Source organism: Macrosteles quadrilineatus, unplaced genomic scaffold (assembly GCF_028750875.1).
Source record: "Macrosteles quadrilineatus isolate MER2022 unplaced genomic scaffold, UCM_ALF_1.0 Scaffold_2__2_contigs__length_208266976, whole genome shotgun sequence".
Taxonomy (NCBI): domain Eukaryota; kingdom Metazoa; phylum Arthropoda; class Insecta; order Hemiptera; family Cicadellidae; genus Macrosteles; species Macrosteles quadrilineatus.
Window position 1 is genome coordinate 173,137,174 of NW_026542595.1, and position 23,059 is coordinate 173,160,232.

At 33.0% G+C, this 23,059-nt stretch overlaps 1 protein-coding gene across 1 annotated transcript in view; it reads left to right on the forward strand.

The window, feature by feature from the left end:
* Positions 1–23,059, forward strand: part of LOC128988131 (polypeptide N-acetylgalactosaminyltransferase 2) — a 243,364-nt gene that overhangs the window by 215,074 nt on the left and 5,231 nt on the right. Inside the window, exons 2-8 of the mRNA XM_054409351.1 lie at positions 473–759; positions 10,998–11,096; positions 16,204–16,271; positions 17,088–17,153; positions 18,234–18,355; positions 18,849–19,024; positions 20,174–20,277. Of these exons, the coding sequence (XP_054265326.1) occupies positions 473–759; positions 10,998–11,096; positions 16,204–16,271; positions 17,088–17,153; positions 18,234–18,355; positions 18,849–19,024; positions 20,174–20,277 (922 nt within the window). The remainder of the gene's footprint in view (positions 1–472; positions 760–10,997; positions 11,097–16,203; positions 16,272–17,087; positions 17,154–18,233; positions 18,356–18,848; positions 19,025–20,173; positions 20,278–23,059) is intronic.

Genomic DNA, 23,059 nt, shown 5'->3' on the forward strand with positions numbered 1-23,059 from the left:
AACAAGTATGACGGTTTTGATCAAAAAGAAAAGGACATTTTACACTCCTAGGTTTTCACACGCATAAATTTCATTGAATATTACTACTCAACAATCAAAAGTATACAAATCTGGTCATGGTTATCTTGGCATATGAGTTATGAGAACATTTTTTAGTCGTACACCAAAACACGAAATGGTTCAGCAATTCCTGTATGTTAAGAATCCTGAATACATTAGTATAATACACAAAAATCCATCGGTTGATCTATTAGCATAGTGTATGATGGTGATGACCAACCCCCACTGGCCTACTGTCGATGTATTCAATCATCCCTAGAAGGAACCAGTGTCCTTCAATTGACTTGTAATCTCTGAGAATCGGTGAAACTTGAATTCCATGTCAAAGAAATAATACTTGCACCTAATCAGCCCATCCACCTATTACTGGATAGTTTAATGTTCTCCCTCTCATATTCATTTTCTTTTCCAGCCGGAGGAGAACCGCGCCCTGAGGTTGAAGGATGGGTTGGTGGCGCTAGAGCCGTCGGAGGGGTTCCCCGACACGTCGCTGCCTACAGTGATACACCCCGGAGGCGGCACGGGGGCGGCAGCTCTAGCAGGGGGAGGTATCGCCTGGAACTACTTTGACGAGCGAAGCTACGTCGCGGGCGGCGCCCTCAGGACGGGCGAAGACCCTTACAACCGCAACAAGTTCAACCAAGCTGCGTCCGACCGTCTGGCTAGCAACAGGGACATCCCTGACACAAGGAATCCTGTGTAAGTAGAAAAATATATATCAGATTACTAAATCATAATTTTTCAGTGTCTTCATTGTCTACAAAAAGTGAAATACTATATTTTTGGGAAAAGGGGTCGACCGAGTAGGCAGTCCCCCTAAACCCTTGGTTCAAATGCAAGTACTTTGAAGAAAGGTTCCTCCGATACGTTAGTTTGGGTTTTAGCATAAAACTGTATAAGACTCCTTCAATCCTCAAAGTACATCTATGTACAAATACTTCAGAAAATTTTGAAAAAAATATTTCTGCCACATTATTTTGTTTTAATTTACTTTCTATGTGTGTTTTTGGTCGACAAAAAAGCTGTTTGCCGCCTGCTTGATAAAATGGGATTTTATTTCGTTCTGTAGGGCAATGAGTATTTCCGGACACCAGCTCAAACATTAATAATTTTACTTGATAAACTTGTTTCTATGCAAGTAAAAAGGCTGTCTTCATAAAATCTCCAATAATTCCTGAAGCAGGGATTAAACTACGGTACTAAATCGATATGTCATTTCATGCTTTTCAAGAAACCCATATTGATCTTGTAAGAAGTGTATATTTAGAATCCTCATTTATATGAAATTTAATAAGAAAATACAACTTCTTTCATCCAATTGCTGAGGCAACCTTTTAAGGTTGTCAATCAAACTTTTAATGGTTTCGGGACTTTTCATCTCGCTTAGGAAAACATTTAAAGAAAATTGGCGCACATGGAATATCTTGTTTTACTTTATTATTTCTGTGTAACTAATTTTGTTCTGAGATTTCTTCGTTCTGCTTATTACATCGTAGCCGTTAAAGTTTTGTTATTCGTTATTAGCAAAATTGAACTTACTTCTAAAATATACTTAAGTTAACTTAAGTTTTTTTTCAATTTAGACATTAAAAATTGTTTCTGCTAAATCCGTCAGAATCAGGGTAGGAAAATAAAATATGGCATGTCATTTAACTGACATAATGGGATCTGAATTTTTCTAAGCTAGTGTCAAATTCGAAATTTAGTTTGATCTACTGGTATTGTTTAGCCTATAGTAGGTGCTGATGCTGACTTCATCTACTCATGAGATATAACCTATTTAGATAAATAACTGAGGTTTGCAAGTTACAGACAATCTTCATTTGTAGAAAACTGTAGAAATCCTTACAAGATTTTTTTGTTTTATTCTCTAACACGATTATGGATTTACAAGGATTCGAAAATATACATAAAACGCAATAATTTGCATCAACTGTTCTACAGACCTCGTATTCTCTGGGATATTACAGACACGAACTGGCCGGCCTCAGGGTCAGAAGTGATAGAATTGTTGGTCAAGTTGAAACTAGACACTTTCTACATTTCTACAACTCTTAATGTCTACCAGTTTCATTCAATTTGGAAAACCTACCTAGCAATCACAGCGTAATTATTAGGAGAGCTTGCGGAATTTCAATCTAAGATCTCTTTTTCGAAATATTTCTTTTTTGGTCGAACTTTCGCAATTTAAGTTTAATAATACGAAGTCCCCATAGTTTTTTATCACTTATAGTTTTTTTTTTACCTGAAAAAGGTTTTGTGTTTTCCCTTCCTTAATCACTTGGCCTCTAGAATGTAAATCAAAATTTATTTAGGGTCAAATAAAAACAAAATTTAAAGTAAAAAAAACTGAATGTAATTTATTAAATTGTTTTTGAGTGATTACAATCACATACAAAAATACTATTTAATTATTTTTCAAACAATTGAGACAAAAATGAAAGTTCATTCGACAGTTAGCATAAATAACGGACAGGGATAACTGAGGTAGCTGATGTCTACTCGCAGACAACAAAATTCAATTCGTCCCTTATTTAGACTGTCTAATGCAATTTGCAGGCCCACGACAGTGCTTTCAACTTGTTAGATCCCATGATTAATGCATAACTTCAACACCCTCTGGACACGGTAAAATTAGATTTGATTACTAAATTGTAATAAAATCCGCATGTTTTTTAGTAGGTAAGATTTTAGATATCGAAAAGGTTCCCCTTTAAAGAGCTCTCCTCCTCCATTTTTTTTTTATTTTCCTTGTACGTTTACTTGAACGTATTGCATAAGTATTGAGGTTCGCTCTGAACCAGAGGTATCATATAGCTAAAAGGTGTGAGCTCAAATTTATTGGTGGAATGAGTTTTTTATCCTAGCATCAAGATATTTACGTCGAAAGGGGTTTATTTGTAAGTCAAATTTAACCAGAATCAATCAAATATACACATATTGTGTTTTGTTTCGCTTGGATAAGGTTGGATCAAAGTGAGTACCAAGTCCACTGTAATTCTAAATACCCCGCCGCAGCATACTAAGCGAATTTCCATTTGCTTGATTGGGTTTACACTAAAATGCCTTCTTAAAAATATCACATTTTTTCCCTATATAAATAGAATTAGTTTAACGATTACTTAGGTTTGCTCAAACAGGGAGGGTAAAAGTGTGCTTTTTGTGTTAATAGTTCAGAAATCAATAAATGCATTTTCCAAATTTGATCAAAATATGTTGATAAATAAGCAAAACTATAACAGTTTTTAAAATTTGAAAAGAAATTGCTAAATTTTATGTTTTTTTGGGTCAAAAATGGAAAACCAACTTTTACCCCGTAAAACTCCCCATAAACCCCCGTTCCCATAGTCTGATCATGCTGGCTCGGGAACTCGTTCGAATAAATGTAGGTTTGCACGTTTATATCAAATTACGTAAAAATCTGATCATTTTTGCTCGAGTTATCATGCTAACATACATATATATGAATTTGAACGGATTGTGTTTTTGGCCTCTAGGGACCTCGAAACGAAAAAGTAAATCGGTCCCGGGTCCATGTCTTACCATGAGTACTACGGTAATAGCTTATTTCCTATATGGTAAATTCAATAAAAAATAACTGCCACGTAATTTGTTTTTCTTATCTTACTTATTTAATTTCCTAAAGTAACAGACTTGTTACTTGACTCGCTGATACAACGTTTTATCTGTTTACGAGATGGACATAAACAATTCATCTGAGAGAATAGAGCCAAGCCTGTTGTGGTCATAACTTTGTATTAGACTTGTGTAGGTCCTCGGAACTTGGTAATTTGATAAGGCTATGTAGAAACTTCGCCGTTGTTTCTAGTGTGTAAAAACATAAGTTGGGGTAAGAGAATGTTATTATACTTTCGTGAAGAGTTTTTAAATAGCACCACTGCTTTCCGTGTGTTTTTGGACAAAAGTGTTTTTTTTTTTTAAGGAAGATAATATTTTAAAATAATAAAACATTATATTATGTATAGATTTAGTATTTGTTTTGACGTAGAAATCTAACTCGTATACTATAACATAAATAAGGTGTTACTGTTTATTAGATTTTTTCCAAAGCTACTGTTTACAATTTACTTATGAATTATTACAGCTGTATTTTTATTTTTAAGAAGAAGCTTAAGTCAGATGAATTAATTATGTAATGAATTTAAATATTGTATATTCAAATTGGTTCACAAAAATTATTACTTAGCTTATGTAAGTTACGAAATATAAACATTCTATAAACATTACCCGACAAATCATGAGCTAGATTTGATGGGAAATCCGTTTAAAATGTATATATAAAGCTTTTAATATTTATGTTCAATTGAGGAAAGATGATGTTACACTCAAATTTAATTTCAAGAGCCGTAACCTTATGTATATTTTATCCTCGTTATTATTCATTGGTCCCTTGATGTTTTCTTATTGGAAAGTTGGTAATCCATTTTCCCTAACTACCTTGATAACCAAGTATATTGTGTAAACTGTTGAATAAGTGAACGCTTTTGGCATCTTAAGTCGAAAAATAACAAAACTCCATTTTACGAGTACCTCAATCACCTAAACTAACTAAAGTCAAACTTAAGTCAAAATACAATTGCTTATTTTCACACCACTTGAGCGTTGATTTTATCCTCTTTGGTTTTCCTACTACCAATTTATTCCTGAACGCTTAGAGATATTATTTAAATTTGTATTTATGTTTTTAATATTTTTGAACTGACCCCCAATAGGATTTAATGTGACATTTTTTCTTGGATATTTGACTGCAACATATACTGGATGTAGTATAAACAGTCAAACAAGTATTGATTTAATTTGTACTTCCCTTTACAACGGAGCGTATTTTCTAAAAAGAGCCTCAAATATTTTTGAAGTATTTAATCTACGTCTAATTGTTGTTTCAGTTGTATCCTACGTGTTTGTTAAATTACACTAGAGGTCGTCCAGTGGTCGAAAACTCGACCAAAGATATGTATCATAATGTACAGATTTCCCTACTGTCACCCCAGACTGTAAATAAGTCATGTGATTGGAATTTCTTTAATTTGTTTTGATTTTCTGTTGTTCTGTTTCTATATTGCGTTGTTATTTTGTCACCAGCAAGGCAACCCCTAAGGCACATGTTAATTTTTTTATTTTAAATTCATTTTTGTGCTTTTTTAGCATATTATCATTTATAAAGGGATTCTGCACACCTGCAGGAAAATATCTTTCCAACATGCGTAGATTTTCCCTGCAATGCACACGAGATGAGAAAAATGGTTTAAAGAAACATCCTTGCCTAATATATAGATTATGTGCACTCAATATCAATTATTTAATTGGCTTAAACAACTAAAGTGGTGGTTTGCCGAGATAATCTTTCAATACAAAGCTTTTTACAAAAAAATCCTTATTTATGTTGGATTTTGCGGCTTTTTATTGCCATCCACAAATGCCTGAATGGCGTAACTAATCCAGTGTTTCTTCGTGTATTTTTAAAGTTCTTTGTACCTTCATTACAGATTTTTAATCCACTAACTTATTTCAATGAAACAAACCAAGCTCTCAGCATAAAGGAGTTGTAAAGAGGGTAGGCGTGGTAGGTAAGTTTATGTATGCCAAGGTCTAAGTTAAAGGTATATAACCCACACAATGCACTATCAGTTCCGCATTATGTGCTACACGCCTTTACCTATATTAAGTTCCAATATGTTCTCATTTATCGTCTGCTTAAATATTTTTATAATAATTGTGTTTTTGGAATAGTAATAAAATTTTAAAGCTATTCGCAAAAACACTATAATAAAGGGTTTATGTAAAACCGTGTAGGTAACACGATTTTTAATATATTAGTTTGTATTTGGTTATAATTAATTAGGCATAATCCACAAAATACCGTGGTCGGTGTTTCTAGCTTACAGTAGTGAAGGGTAGCCAGTTGATTAGGTAACTATTTATGTACATCACAAAGACTGGATTATTAAATAACTCTAGTTATAATCTACCTTAAACTAAAACCATAACCTAAACATAATAATTGAGACACGTCAGTAGGCTAACTATTATTTTCTTTACTACTGAATATGGCATTTAATTATTAATATTGTTTTCATTGGGAGGATTTTTGACCCCTTTACTTAACTATGCAGATTATAATATTCGAATGTTTGCAAAAATAAAACAACACTGTCATACATAAAAAGAAAAAGCAATAAAGCTAAAGTGGTCGTGTTTTTAAATTACAACTTTTGACTTGGATTAGTCCAAGTAGACTTCTCACACAAACTTAAAATGTGAAGCCGTTATTTATTAGTTGCATATTGGTTACGCTATATACTTCTACATTACTTAAAACTAGGTTAGGTTAGGCTATGGGCAAGGTAGGGGCTATAGGCAAAGTGACGTTAGGCTAAGTTAGGTCAGTTTAGGTGAGTCGTCCTAACCTAACCTGGATTACAATCATCACAGGGCAAATTTTAAGAGTGACGGCTCTCTCCTTAAAAACTATCTATATACTTCTACATTACCTATAACTAGGGTGTAATTAGACTAGTTTCCACTCGGTATCGCTGTTATGACTGCCAACTAGGCTTGGCACGCTAGTCACTTCACTTTCCTCAGCGCACATAAGTTGACCAGTCCCCAAGTGACCTGTGACCTCTGGCCTCGGAGGTCACCAGTGATAACTTGGCACCTTCTGTGACGCCGGTCGCTAACTGTGCATTACCACACGTTACTGTGGAGTAAGTTAACGATTTGTCGTTGAAATGCTTCGACCACATACACAGGTAGGCTATAGTTTGTGGCGTTGTACACAAAAACACAACCATAACTTAAAAATACTTTTCGGGTTAATGAGGAAGTAAAAATGTAATCGCTGCCACTTGTAAAATGCTCACTAGTTGTGCACATTTATGAAATTAATGCATTTGTTGAGTTTAAACGTGGGATATCTGATTTAACTTACATACAGGTACCAGTATATGTTTATCAACTCTACCGTTCCGAAGAGGAAAACATCGCACATTTAACGTTTAAATTAAGGTGGGCGAAATATCTGTCTGTTTCCTCGTTTCCGCTTTGGTAACCATCCACCACAGATCTACGTGTTGGTTGTAATCAGCGCACATCGCATAGTGTCTTGTCACCTCCGTTATTTCGCCCAGTCTAAATGTTCAGAACCATGACACTGAATAATTATCGTTTATGAGAAGACCGCAACGCTGATCTAGATGTTCGTGAGAGACATTGTACAATTAAATCTACTTCTGAATGAACTAGGGTGTTGATCAAGATGACATATTTAGTTTGTGCTATCCTTTCCCTACAAGACGATTCTATACTCTTAGCGTTTACCACTGGATCGTGGTGTTGGTACAAAGCTAAGGGTTTTTATCTTGTTATTTGCGATTGACAGGATGTGTAATTAAACGTTCTTAACTAAATTATTGTAAATAACCCACTATTCATGTTGTAAATAATATAACTCAGTAAATGCTAAATAACTAAAAACAGAGACACCAGTTATACACCAGAATTTTATAATCCTAAGGCCCTTAAAGTTACCAATACTTAAATCTGTGTAATTTAAAGTTAATTTTTTAACTACTCTTAATAAAAATACTGTGAGGAAGTACTCTTAGTATTTTCATTCAAAATGATATACTAGAAAACTTTAGAAAAATGTGGTTTGGGAAATGTACAAAAGAAAATTAATTAAAAAGATAAAATCACTTCCTTGCACTATATGGTATCCCGCAAGGTTATATGCCTTACTTTGACCTTTTTACATAATTTCAATGAGTTCTGGTCATATATTGTATGAGTGAATACTGTTTTGAATGATCTATAGGCTATCATGTTCTTTTAAAGAAAATTGCCACAACAATATAAGAAGTTGCCCTACGCATGGGTTGGATTAGGTCAGTTTAGGTTAGGTTAGGCTAAGTTAGGTTAGGCCAAGTGAATGAACGAACGAATGAATGAAATAATATGTTTATTTCCTACGGTTACCTAACAATGTACATGTTCTCTCACTGATTTGAGAAAGCAATGTGGCCAATTCGCTCATCAGTGAGACAATGTTAACATTGTCTCACTCTAATTACTTTGTCTCACTCCAGATTTGCAACGTGAAGCCACGAAATAGTGAGTGCGTAATGCAGACAAGGTCGTATGCGCGCGAAATACGTTGGCAGCATTGGCTGTAAATCAGCTGGTCAGCTGTTGTACTGTTGTATTTGTCACTTCACATTAAATGTTATATTAAAAGTTCACTTCTGTGTAAAAATATGTTACGTTTCTTCACCAATTTATTTGTTTTATGGTAACTGTAGGAAAAATATAATGTGCAACTCGAGTGCAAAGTACAATTGCCTCACTCGAGAAACCATTCCTCACTCGCCTACGGCTCGTGAGTAAGTATTTCTCTCGAGTGAGTCAATTGCTAACTTTGCTCACTAGTTGCACAAATAACTATTTTCCACATAATATACAGAATACAAAATACATACTTCTTAACGTTACAATTACAAAATATAAACTAAAACTAAAATAAAAAGAAAAATTTCTGTACTAACATAATTGATTTTTTTAGAAAATCAGCAGACATAGCCAAGTGCTGCCTGTGCGTCCGCTGGGTTGCTATTAAAAAAAAAAAAATAGTAAAGGAAATCATAATAGAAACATTTGAAAAATTAAATAATTGTTGCTTAAAAAAATATTAGTTCAGGGATTACGAATAATTGAATGCATTAAAAATATAATAACAAAATGAAATGCAGTTTTAATCACGTTGGGACAACGGTTCCTTTAACGGTTTTAAGTTGGGTTAGGTTGGGTAAGGTTAGGCTAGGTTAGGTTAGGTTACGCTAAGTTGGGTCAGGTTAGGCTAGGCTATAGGTAAAGTGGCGTTAGGCTAAGTTAGGTTAGGTTAGGTTAGTCGTCCTAACCTAACCCAACCTAACATCATATGGCAAATTTTAAGAGTGATGGCTCTCTCCTCAAAAACACCCGCTATCTAAATAATCGGTACATTATTTCACAATCGTAGACCTGTTCCTGTACAAAAATAAAAAGAATTACTATTTTCAAACAGCGACATAAAATCCTAAATAATATGTAATGAGGTCTATTGAGATCTCAACCAAACAAGTTTAATGACCACAGACCGTGATGTAGAGATGTTGGGATGCGACGAAGAGTAACTAATCCAATTACCCCGCAGGACGAGTGTGAAAGTGGTTTGTGTCGAGGCTAGCAGTGGTCGAGGGCAGATCACATTTCCGGTTTGTGAAAGTGACCAGGTCATGGGTTACTGGAGAAACCACGTGAAACGTGGTACATACCAATGATATACAAACCAAGTGGCGCCCACATTCTCGGGGAAATTTCGTTTTGTTATGTTGTGTAAACCTGTTTGACCTCTGGTTATTTAATGTAGCTGTTTAAAGCATCCTTGTTAGGTTCCGTTTTCGTGTAGGCCTACGGCATGTCAATAAAGTTTGCGTTTCCAAGACGTTGTAATTATTTATGTGTATAATTTTAAATACGTTATAACCTATTAAACGTCAAACGTACGGATTTAAACGTTAAATTTCGAAATTTCTTTTAGTAAAGGTTTAAACCAAATCAATTTCAAGTATATTAAGTGTTAAACATAGACAATGTTTATAAAAATAATCTTCCTTTCTATAGTGAAATTTTTGTCGTTTCTTTAACCTAAATTTTAAGATTTGCAAATTTCCAATATTATTATAGGTAACACTTTTGATCATCAAAATGAACAGTGATGGAGGTTTAAGTTACCGTAAGTTACCTACGTTGCATTCAGATTGGCCCGTTGTATTTATTATTTGTATCTACAGCCGTTTAAAAACCACATACAGTTGTGCTCAGAATAAAACAAATACCCCGCCGCAGCAAACCTGCCGACTAAGCGAATTTCCATTTGTCTGAATTGATTTTCAGTTAAATATATTAAAATAACATAAGGTTTAACGAGTACCTAGGTTTGCTGCTACAAGGAAAGTAATAAAGTGTGTTTTTGAGAAAAATATTGATAGCTTAGTACAAAATAAATAAATTTGCCAAGTTTGATCAAAATATATCCATAAACAAGCAAACTACAACATTTGACAATAGTCTCCATAAGAATAACATGGGAATTTTAAATTTACAATTTTTTTAATTTTCTCCGTTACTAATAATCGAACAAAAATACTTTTATATACTAAATTATTTGTTTTTTTAAGCTCTTTAAAAAGGTCTAAAGAGAAATCGGGAAATTTTGTGTTTTGAGGGTCAAAAGTGAGAAAAACCAATTTTTACCCCATAAAACCCCCCGTAAAGCCCTGTTCCCATGGTCCGATCGTGCTGGTTCGCGAACTCATTCAAGTTTATCCCGCTTTACACCTTTAAACCAAATTTCATCAAAATCGGACAAAAATTACTCAAGTTATCGCGTTCACGGACGTATATATATATATAAGTCTATATATATATATATATATATATATATATATATATATATATACATATATAAAAATTTGAACGAATGGTGTTTTTGGCCTCTGGGGACATCAAAATGAAAAAGTAAATCGGTCCCGGGTCTAGGTCTTACCGTGCCACCTACGGTAATAGCTACTTCCCTATAGGGAAATTCGCTAAAAAAGTATCTAGCATATTTACATATCTAGCTGTTATTACTTTTACATTTTGCTCAACAATGTGTAATATCATTGACTATTAGATACTGGATAGTCAAAGATAGGTGGTAGAAGATGGATAATTACCATGTTATTCCATTATTCCATAGAGTCATGATTCCACAACAAATCGCTAACAGTGACACAGATTATTCAAACATGTAATTTCCTTAATCCTAGAACAATATTTCAATGTAACCCTCTAGCAGTTTATGGCTTGGTTACTAATACATTTTTCATTTTCAGATGCACAAAGAAGAAGTTTCGTGACGATCTTCCAGCTACTAGCGTCATCATCACCTTCCACAACGAAGCTCGGTCCACTCTGCTACGTACTGTTGTCAGGTATATCTACCTTTACTTTATTATCTGTTGTGTAGGGAAGTATGAGTAACATAGAGAGCACTTTAGATGTTGCGGCAATGGTGACTAGTAGTGCCGCTAGAGAGTGAAGTGGGGTGCTGAAACTATACATTGTTCCGAAATAGCTTAGCTCCGAAAAAAGCAAAGCTAGTGCACATTTCCGAAAAATTGCATTTCCAGGCAATCATCCGTGCACTAATAAAGGCACGAAAATCCACTCACAAATTAAGAGTTTTTTCAGGCACTAATCCGAAAAGAATGTGTTTGTCCAGGCATAACTCCGAAAAGCGTTTAAACCAGGTTCGAATCCAAAAAAGCATGTGTTTGTCCTGGAACTGTTAGGAAAGAAAGTGCAACTCCCGAGTGCAGCGCTAGTGTTTGATGCTCTAACCTTTCATTGTAAAGATATATGACCCAACCGAATTTTTCCTTTTCAAAAACAAATAAAATACCCTTGAGCCTTTGAGGTAACGTAAGTAACCTACTCGTATATTCAAAGTAGAGACATAAAACTAAATTTAAGCTGGAAGACCCTACTTCCAAAAAGAGGAATGGGGTTGCTAACTTTATCTTTGCTTGTTCCCTACACTAGGTGTTTACTGCAAGATTTCGGTAAAGTAAAATAACTAAAATGGGATTCTACGCTATTAAACTAGTTGGTGTGTTCCGTATACCATGGACAATCCTTTACAATAACAATTTTGAGGCATGCCGATGTTGTCAAATATTCGCCACGCCTCCGACAATTCATGGAGCAATTCTTGGATTTGTATCTCAAAAACTAAAGATTGTTTATGCTAGTTAAAAACACACCGCAGTCATTTAGCATAACCCCCTAACACTTAAATGCCATGTTTACAAAATTAATACCCAAACGACACCTCTGAACACGAACAAAGATTCCATGCTATAACATCGATTGTGTACTTTAGGTATGTGTTGTTATTTATATTAAAGTACTGTAAACATTATATAACCACAAAGGCTTCTCAGATTTGATTGACATAAAAATATACAAGTACAGTATAAAACATAAGTAATGCTACTGTACTTACTGCACAAAACTTAACAGGTAAAATCAGTTATTAAATATATAGGCTACTTATAATTGTTTGTATTCTTAACATAAAATATATATAATAACATTCCTAATACAGCCTTTAAAGTTTCAAATGAGAAAGCTTCAGGTACCAAAATATCTATAGAAGAAGTAAATTTTTCATTAATATAAGCAATAAAAACCCAAAATTCACAAAAGGAATGTCTGTTGTGATTAAATCCCAGACTCTTGAGGCCAACTATTTTTTACAAACATGAACAATTGTTTTTCCTCTATTTCCCAGGGGCAGAAGTTTGGGCCGCAATGCAATAGCTCTCCAGTTTTCTGTACAAAGCACTGTAAACATAAGAGCCCTCGTTTTCTTTTTCAGTACATATTGTGTTACGTAATATTTTTGGTAGTAAATACATTATCTCTAAATACTAAAACAAAACAAAGATATCTAAGTGATGAGAAGCGAAACAATGAATATTTTTATAATAAATGACTGGAAATTATGGTGTTTTAAAGTGAATAAACGGTATCAGCAATCTGACACATACTTTTCCCATAAGCTTGTCAACAACCTTTAGCATGGGTGGTGGGAGTAACTTTGCTATTTTATACCTATACTTGGGAAAATCACAAAAGTTGCAATAACCTTAGAACCGTAATTGTTACAGCAACGGGGGTAGCACTATTTTGTTTAGAACTATAAGGACTATAACACATTAATTTTAATCAAAACCGGCTTTTTCCTGCTTTTTGTTATTTTGTTATTTTGTGGGGTTTTTATGGGAAAATAACATAAGTTGCAATAACTTTTGAACCGTAATTTTTGTGGAAATGGGATTTGTGCCCTTTTGTTTAGAATTTTAAGGACTATAACTTACTAAATTTTTACTAAAATTGTTCGGGCCATTTTTGAGAAAATCCAATTTTCCCGTTATTCTATGTGTGTTATGGGAAAATCAAAATTTAATAATCAAAATTTCGGAAAAATGAAAAAACCTGAGGTTACCATGGATTAGTACCTTTATACCAAATTTGATCAAAATCGGACTACAGGTTTGGTTTGTAGCTCTGTACAAAGGCATCACTTCGAAAACCACTTTTTTGTGTTCAGGGGGACACAAAACGGATCCAGTCAAAACTCAAACTCAAAAATTTTGACGAAAACAATACTTTACATACATTAGCAAAATATTTAAAATATATAAAATGGTGTATGTTTAATCTGATAACCTCTTTTGGGACCGAATATCCTTCTACAAACTAATACCATCTTCAAAAATGTTATTAGGTTGGCTATAGTAAAGGGTACAATTTCATCATAACGTTTTACATGTTTTAAGTAGTGTTGGCATTGGTGTACTTTGTTAAAACTGAAAAATCAAGTAGCTGATACTAGTATATTTATAAGATAATGGTCATACGAATTTATTTATTTTGTTCATTTGATTAATTTATGTATTTTATATATTTTTTTTTTATTTAGTTTATATGAAACTAATCTCTTTTCAGAACTAGGATACAAATTGTGCACACTGCAATTAATTATGCACGACTTTTGGTTACAGTTTTACCAAGTAATTAAAATATTCATAGTTTAAAATACACTTGATTATGAAATTTTAGTTTTACTTAACATGATTGTGTCATATCCATTGTCATAACAGAATCCCACAGTTTTATCTTCTCATAGTTGGTTCTAATCTCTATGGACAATTTTTTTTAAATCCAGCATTTATTCCTCTGAAAACTGCTTCTGAGGAAACTGCTACTGTGGTAACTGCTACTGTGGAAACTGCTACTGTGATAACTGCTACCCTGAAAACTGCTACTCTGGAAACTGCTACTTTTGGAAACATCTACTGTGAAATAAACTGCTAATTTTGGAAACTGATACTGTGGAAACTGCTACTGTGAAAACTGCTACTTTTGGAAACTGATACTGTGGAAACTGCTACTGTCGCTTAACGATTCAACGCTACAACGCAGTTCAGTTTACATAATTTTGTATGTAGTTTCAACAGCGGCATTTGTCTATGAGCGGCGCTTGCGATGCAATATTCAGTACGGTTGTGTCAGACAAATAGCATACCCTAACATAGCGAGCGTTTCATTCACGTTGCTTTTATCCACGTTCTTATTTTTACGGATTAAACACAATGTTTTGCAAGGTTGTATGAATAAGTAGGCCTTTAGCTTAAGTCATTTACCATATTTTTTGCATTTTAGCGAATTTCCTTTTATGGAAGTAGCTATTACCGTAGGTGGCATGGTAAGACCTTGGCCCAGGACCGATTTACTTTTTCGTTTTGAGGTCCCCAGAGGCCAAAAACACCCTCCGTTCAAACTCATATATATATATATATATATATATATATAGGGTGTTTTTTTAAAAACTTTCATCTTTATTTATGTAAAAACCGCAATAGATAGAAATATGCAGTTTGCGGGAATCATCTATTGACGTAGGGGGCCCAATTGTTTTGAATTCAACGTTACATTCACATTCCCCCCCTTTCCCCCCCCTGCCCCCAACTTAATGTTTTTAAACAGCAAGGTACCCCTTGTGACATATCAAATAAAAGAGCATAAAAAAAGAAAATATTTGATGAAATAAAATTGAAAATCGGTTCATAAATGTGAGAGATATTCCCCCCCCGGAACTTATTTTTTTTAATAGCAAGGTACTCCTTGTGACATATCAAATGAAAGAGCATTGCAAAAGAAAATGTTTCGTGAAATTTATTTTTCATTTGATATGTCACAAGGGCGGGTACCTTGCTATTAAAAAACAAGTTATGGGTAAGGGGGATGGATTATCTCACAAATTCATGAGCCTATTTTAATTTTTTTTCACCAAACATTTTCTTTTTTCATGCTCTTTCATTTGATATGTCACAAGGGGTACCTTGCTATTAAAAAAAATTAAGTTCCGGTGGGGGGAGGGGGGAATATCTCTCACATTTATGAACAGATTTTCAATTTTTGATTAAACATTAATAAACTTAGTACCCAAGTAAAATTATTTATTAAAATTAAAATTACTTGGGTACTAAGTTTATTAATGTTTAATCTTTATTTATATATAGTAGCCCTATTTTTCTATTTTTCATATATATATATATATATCAAAATCTGATCATTTTTGCTTGAGTTATCGCGCTAACGGACACATATATTAAATAATATATATATACAGGGTGTTTTTTTTTAAACTTGCATCTTTATTGATGTAAAAACCGCAATAGACAGAAATATGCAGTTTGCGGGAATCATCTATTGACGTAGGGGGCACAATTTTTTTTAATTCAACGTTACATTCACATTCCCCCCCTTTTCCCCCCTGCCCCCAACTTATTTTTTTAAAATAGCAAGGTACTCCTTGTGACATATCAAATGAAAGAGCATTGCAAAAGAAAATGTTTCGTGAAATTTATTTTTCATTTGATATGTCACAAGGGCGGGTACCTTGCTATTAAAAAACAAGTTATGGGTAAGGGGGGGGGGATTATCTCACAAATTCATAAGCCGATTTTAATTTTTTTTCACCAAACATTTTCTTTTTTCATGCTCTTTCATTTGACATGTCACAAGGGGTACCTTGCTATTAAAAAAAATTAAGTTCCGGTGGGGGGAGGGGGGAATATCTCTCACATTTATGAACCGATTTTCAATTTTTTTTCATCAAACATTTTTTTATGCTCTTTTATTTGATATGTCACAAGGGGTACCTTGCTATTTAAAAAAAATAAGTTGGGGGCAGGGGGGAAAAGGGGGGGAATGTGAATGTAACGTTGAATTCAAAAAAATTCGACGTATAGGTAAAAATACGTACTTAGGTAAAGGTTTATGATGAAGCAATAACAAAACCTGTATTAAAAAGAGTTATTTCTTGCTTTTAGACGAATTTGTGTCTTGATTCATAAAATTTTTTGGTCTCCGAACTATCGGATGATTGTATTTTGGTGCTAGGATTTGACCTTTCCAATTGATTAGACACGTATAATTTTCATGCTGATTTTCTATTCTTATTTTCAGTGTTCTCAACAGAAGTCCGGAGCATTTGCTGAAAGAGATCATTTTGGTGGATGACTTTAGCGATCATCGTAAGTACTTAAACCTCAACTCAAACGTTTTTGTCGAACTTAAACAAAAATATATTCATGGTTTTCCTACGGGTTTATTTACTCCTTATAGGTTTAAATGACCGTAATCTAATTCTTTTGCATACAAGAAATACAAAACTAAATATTATAATATTGTCAAACATCTGACCAGTGTATCTTAGGTGAACTATTTTAAGAGTCAATTTTGCAATCTATGTATTAATAGGCAAGCATGTTTCTTTAAAACCTTTTTTCTCAGCTTGTGTGTATCGCAGGGAAAATTTACGCATATTGTTGGAAAGATATTTTCCTGTAAATGTGCAGAATCCCTTCATAAATTCAAAAATAAGCACAAAAATAAATTTTAATTAAAATGAATAACATGGACCTTATTGGGCCTTATGGGCTGATGACGAAATAACAACGCAATATAAACAGAAAATCACATGAATATAGGCTAAGGAATTCCAATCACATGTTTTATTTACAGCGTAGGGTGAAAATAGAGAAGTCTGTACATTACATATTTTTTGTCGAGTTTTCGACCATTAGTTTAAATTACTATGGCTTTGGATATGTGCGTACATTATTCAGACATTTACTACAACAGTAATACCCGTTAAAAATTATATAATGTACAATAAAAATAACAATTAGTAATAATCTATGATTAACACAAACTTTATAAATGCACATGTATGGAAACTTTGCACTTACTGCCACTGTTCCAAAAAACAACAATTTTACAACTTATTCCTGTTTCTTGTTTACGCTTTGTTTAAGTTTCAACATTCACATTTCCTGTTACATTTTCAGCGTCCGACGGTGAAGAACTGGCGAAGATCCAGAAAGTGAGACTCATCCGTAACAACCAGAGGGAAGGTACGACTTTCACAGACTGTAACAAACTTTGCAACAGAATCACAACTGTTTTCTTGCGCCAGTTGTTGACTAACTTGGAATCTCCTGTGAAAAACATTTGTCACTACTTTTTGTTGAAAACTGCATTGCTTGATGTGATGCATATCTATCAATGTGAAAAGTTCTGCTTTTGACTTATAACATACTTGAGTGAGAATAATTTATTAATTCTCCATCACTTGAGAAGTTCAAAGTAGTTTTCTCAGAAATTTCAAAAACATATAAAAATATTTACAAATATATCTTGCTGTATTACACATTATGGTACTCAACTTTTTACATATCAATTTTAACTATTTTTCTAATGTTTATACATAGAAACAAACTATATTTTTCGTTAAGTGTAGTAGCAAAATTAAAATTACTTAGAAGCTGAATAAGTTACAGTGCCCATCTGAAAAAAAATAATGCTTCATGTTTTTTTTCCACTTGGGACAAATATGTTAGATTCTTAGGTGTTTAATTTATTACTATCGGTTTGCCTAACAATAACATTAAATAATATCACACCTAGAGTTTGGGACTTTATTTTCAAAAGCATAAGAAAATTAACTTAACCTCAAAAACAATAAGTATACTTTGGTTAAAACTAAATATGTTTCCTTTTATGAAACATGAAAATAAAATTAATAGCAGCCCTTGTAATGTTTTTGGAAAAATACCTTTTTAAAAATTTTCAGTACAAAATTGAATGAGAATTACTGAAAAACTGTCGTCACCTCTCCATTGAAATGAGCTTTGAAACTTAAATGTATCAGAAATATTCACAGTTAAATGACATTAATATTCACAGGTAAAATAACTAGTATCGCTTTATAATTAGAAATAATATTTACACTAATTAGTCAAAGGATTGTCTAATCAGTTACAGTGAGATAATTAGTTTCCTTTGATCACTATGTACCATTTGTTAACAGTCAGTTACATTAGTTGCGACCACAATGTAATTGATTAAACTGATTAACTATTCTATCAGTTTGTGTAGTTTCAATTGATCTATTTTCCTTGCTATCCCGAATGCTATTCCCTATATTCCCACAGGACTCATGAGGTCCCGGGTGAAGGGAGCGGAGGCAGCAACAGCTGAAGTCCTCACATTCCTGGACTCCCATGTAGAATGCAACAAGGAGTGGCTGGAACCCCTCCTGGAGAGGGTAGCTGAGGTGGGTTATTCAAAAGTATATGCCAGTGGCATTTTCTATAGTACTGACTCAAATGCAACTGCAAGGAATCTTCCTTGTAAATTTTAGTGAATGATGAAAGAAGACATGCACGAGAATACATATTGTAGATATTACATACAGATTTCCAAAACAATGTACAATTTAATTTTTAAAGGAGAGAAAACATTATAATTTTTGCAAATCATTAGAAGTAAATTCATCACAATACTTTATACTTTTCAATGAAATGAAATGGTGACCATACAAAATAGGTATTTTAAGCCAAGTATGAATGGAGATGAGTGTAGAATGAGTGAATATTGTGGGCTACGAAGTAATATAATAATGTAATGTAATATAGTAATGTAATATAACTGTAGCTGACACTGGCCTTGTTCCAGTTAGCCATCTTCAAAGACGTAACAGAGCACAACTTCTAAAATATCTTAATATCCCTATGATGTAACTATCTATATACTCTTGTGCCATCTAGGACCCAACAAGAGTGGTCAGTCCGATCATCGACGTGATATCAATGGACACATTCCACTACATTGGAGCTTCCCCAGACCTCAGAGGCGGGTTCGACTGGAACTTGGTGTTCAAGTGGGAATACCTAACTGCTGAACAACGCAAGAAGAGGGCAAAAGATCCTTCAATGCCTATCAGGTATGTGGTGTTTGAAAAATTCAAAAAATTACTCATCAATAAATAAAAAGTGTATCAACCCCAAAGAATTAATAGTGTATAGGTACAGCTATAGTGCTATAGTATATAGTAGATAGAGCTATAGTAGATGTGGTCCTTGACTGGTAATCATAAGGTTAATAGTAGGAAAAGTCAGTAACTTTTTGTGGTTAAAAACTAGACACAGAAGCTTCATTTTTGGGTTTTTAAGAAATGTCTTAACACCATATGATCCTAATCAGGATCAAAACTATCTTCTAGTTGTTGCAATACTCATCCTTTACTCATCATTCCATTAAAATAAACAAATTTTCAGATTTTAAAATTTTGATTTTTAAAAGTTATCTACAGATTTTTAGTTTAGAGCGTTTGTGATAGTTAGTAGTGAACAATTATACAGCAACCTACAAAAGCCCCTAATATTCTTTTACCCTTCTAACTGTCCAAAGTTTGCCATAATTTATAGAGTGTGGACGTCAACTAGCCAAGGATTAAAATGCAAATTATTATCCATATCATTATTATTTGTGATGGGTACGCCACTTATGTGCGTATTTTAACCCACATATTAGTGAGGGATGAGTGTAGAATGGTGTGAGATGATCTGTGTAGCTTTGTTACTGACTGCCCATAGATCAAAGACAACTGGGTCCAGTATCGAACCATAAAAAAGTTACACATTTTTCTCAGGATCAAACAAGCAACTTAATGTTTACTTGGTGAACACTTTAATCACTGAACTACCCAGCTATTTCCAATCAGCTGGAAATAATTGGTGGGAAAAAATGTCTTTAATAGGACTTTCTGATAAACTTACCATGTTTGCATATTTTGGTTTTTATTTCAAAATGTTCTCCAAAATCAATATTTCCATTTACACTGAGTATACTTAAGGGGACAACTTATTTGAGGTAAAAAATGAACGCATTTATGTAATTCAATTCTTAGCATATACTATTATGTTTGCATGTGCTCGAAACTAATATTTTTGTAAAAAAAGTGTTATTGCATTGGTAAGTACAAGTCTGACGCATATACCGTTCTCAACGAAAATGTCAATAAAGATTATTCTATTGTCTATTGCGATAGATTGTACCTTGAGGCATATTTTCAATTAAATTTTTGTTGTAGAACACCAATGATCGCTGGTGGACTGTTCACCATCAACAAACACTACTTTGAGAAGTTGGGAAAATACGACATGAAGATGGACGTCTGGGGAGGAGAAAACTTGGGTAAACTGACTAAATTTATTCAATCTTTTAAGTGGTGAACTAACTTTTTATGTAAAACTCTAGTTTTACATTTTAACTCTAAATCGTGGCTGGATTATCTCATCTGCGGCAATAGGTAGAATTTAAAATCGTGTATCAAGTTATAGAAATTAATTTATTGCTCAAAATTAAACTTGTGAATAGAATTTATTTCCTTTACTAAAAGGAATGCAAAAGATTCTCTTTGAGGCCTCTAAATATTTATTTCTAATGACTATAAAAACCTAGTTTCATATCAGGAAGGAAATAGAATCACTTGGTTTTTTATATTTCAGTTAGTGTTCTATTATTATTTTTGTGTTATGCTTTACATGCCTATAGGCTTAACAGCACAGGTAAAAACACGTAAAAATACAGTGTAGTGTCATACAGCTCAATCTTGGTCTATAAAAAATTTTGTTTTTAATTTTTCAATACAAATGAATAGTCCAGTTTTCAATAACAAATAAGAGGCTAATGCATTGTTTTAAACAGCAATACATGATTATTTTATGGATATTTCAGTGTATTTAATTAGGGCAAGACAAAAATTCAGTCACTATCTGTATTGTGCAAGGGCAGGACTGTGAAAAGGCTTTGTGACCAACAATGGGTTGAGAAGTTGAAGTTGGGAATGGTTTTATTGACCCCCCTCCCTTCCTCACTTCAGCAAAGTTATAGTGGTAATTCAAGTACAGTGACTTTAGAAGGAAAAGTAATTAATATATACAATTGGCACTGAACCAATGCAAAGCCGGGTCTAGAAAAAAGTTTTTCAACTCTAATTTGTCAATCTTATATTCAGTGATTAAAATGTACAAACGTTGGGTTTTAGGGCTCTTTGTCTAGTACTTTTTAAATTAAAACTTATAATTAGATTTGATTTATTTTAAGATTTCAATTTCAATATTCTAATGAAAAGAATGTTTATTCTATTTCTTTATATAGTTTTAAAATTTATCGTACCCTTTGAAGCATACTAATGCACATCTAAATACATATTACTTTCTGAGAGGTTTCGTATGGAGATTTTCCTTTACTAAGCATTCCCAACAAATTAAAATTTAAAATTAAATTTTACAATCAAGGATCTCTTATTTATTTCCATTTCTATCAATCTCCTTTTGCAGTCTTCTCAGTACAACTCATTCTATCTTATATGTTCTACCTAATAGTTGCTCACTGATTTAACAAAGTTCTCAATCCTGTCAAGTTTTCTTATACGACACATTAATGCTCAATATATTTAGCATTGATAGGCTGCTTTCTTTTTTTATCTTCCTGAAAAAATAAACTTAAGTTCTTGAAGTTATATTTAATGCAATATCTACAGAGCCATTTGTTGTAAATAGTACTACTCCCTTAATTTTGTTTAGCCTACCAATTTTAAAGTGAATGTGTTAAAAAAATTGCTTAGGTTGTTGTTTTGTAAGAAGGCTTTACATTTTTATATACTTCTCCTAAAGAGTTAAAAATTAAGAAAATTTGGCCAACAAGCTCCACTGTATATGTACTTACAAATTCAGGTATTGTCTGCAATTGGTATTGACTGAAGAAGGAAAATGCTAGTGGAGCCATAAAACTCACTGCCAATATTGAATAACAAATATAATTAGATTGTAGAAATAATTTAATAATATGACAAAAAATACTTATGGCCTGAAATCTTTTGAGCACTGGATGCCGATGCCCTCCCCTGCTCCCCCCTTCCTTTTTACAGGTACAGCAGTCTCCTACAGTCTCCTACTCTTTTTACAGGTACAGGTGCGAGTCTCCTAGTGTATAAACAGATTTTCATTTAAAAGAGGCCAAAATATTTATAAGAAAATGAATTAAAATTAGATTTATTTATTTAAAATGTAAAACCAAACTCTGACACACGGAAATCATGTTTTGCAGGAAATAAGTTTCATATCTGGTAAATTTTATAAAACATTGTGCTTATTTTCCTCCCCGTCCATAATTTATAACTATTTGAAAAATAGCAGTTGGCCTTATGCCATCTGGTCTTTTTACCCCATAAATATCAGTTAGTCTACGAAACAGGTCCCTAAACAATAGCTTTGTAGATAATATTTTAGCTCACAAACCGCATTATTTTACTGCAATATTTTTAAAGTTATAAGCTGAGATGATTAAATTATTTTACACTTTTATCCAATTTAAAAACGTACTTCTGGTTCTGGAGTCCTGTTATTCATTCCAGTTAAATAATATTATGACAATTAGTTATCATTTAATACAAAATAATTTTAACAATTTAATTTTAAATGTTTATTGTGTATTTATTATCTATCTACCTTTGACAATGTTGTAATTGATCACGATTTTGGATGCATTTATGAAAATAATATAATCTACGGTATTTTGTAAAATTGAACAAAGAAAATAATCCTAACTTAGGATTTGTTAATGTAAATAAATAATAAATTATACTTTGACATGGCAGATAACCACGGATAAACTCATTACTCAAAATGTTCCCATCAAATGACTTGTTAAGAGGTTTTAGTTTATCCCAAGCATCCAATTATGTCTTTATAAGGTGTTGGCAACGTTTATAGTTTATTGTCTTAGTAAAATTTTATAGTTGTTATTAGTTATTACCTTCAAAACCTATGTTTTGCTTTTCAATGTCCCTTTAGATTATTTTGAATATTTTGTTAACATAATAGTCAGTTGAAAAGAAAAACGTCAAGGATGTTAGAGCCATGCTAAAAAATATCAGTGTAACTTATTGAGAACTAATTAATTATTAATAATT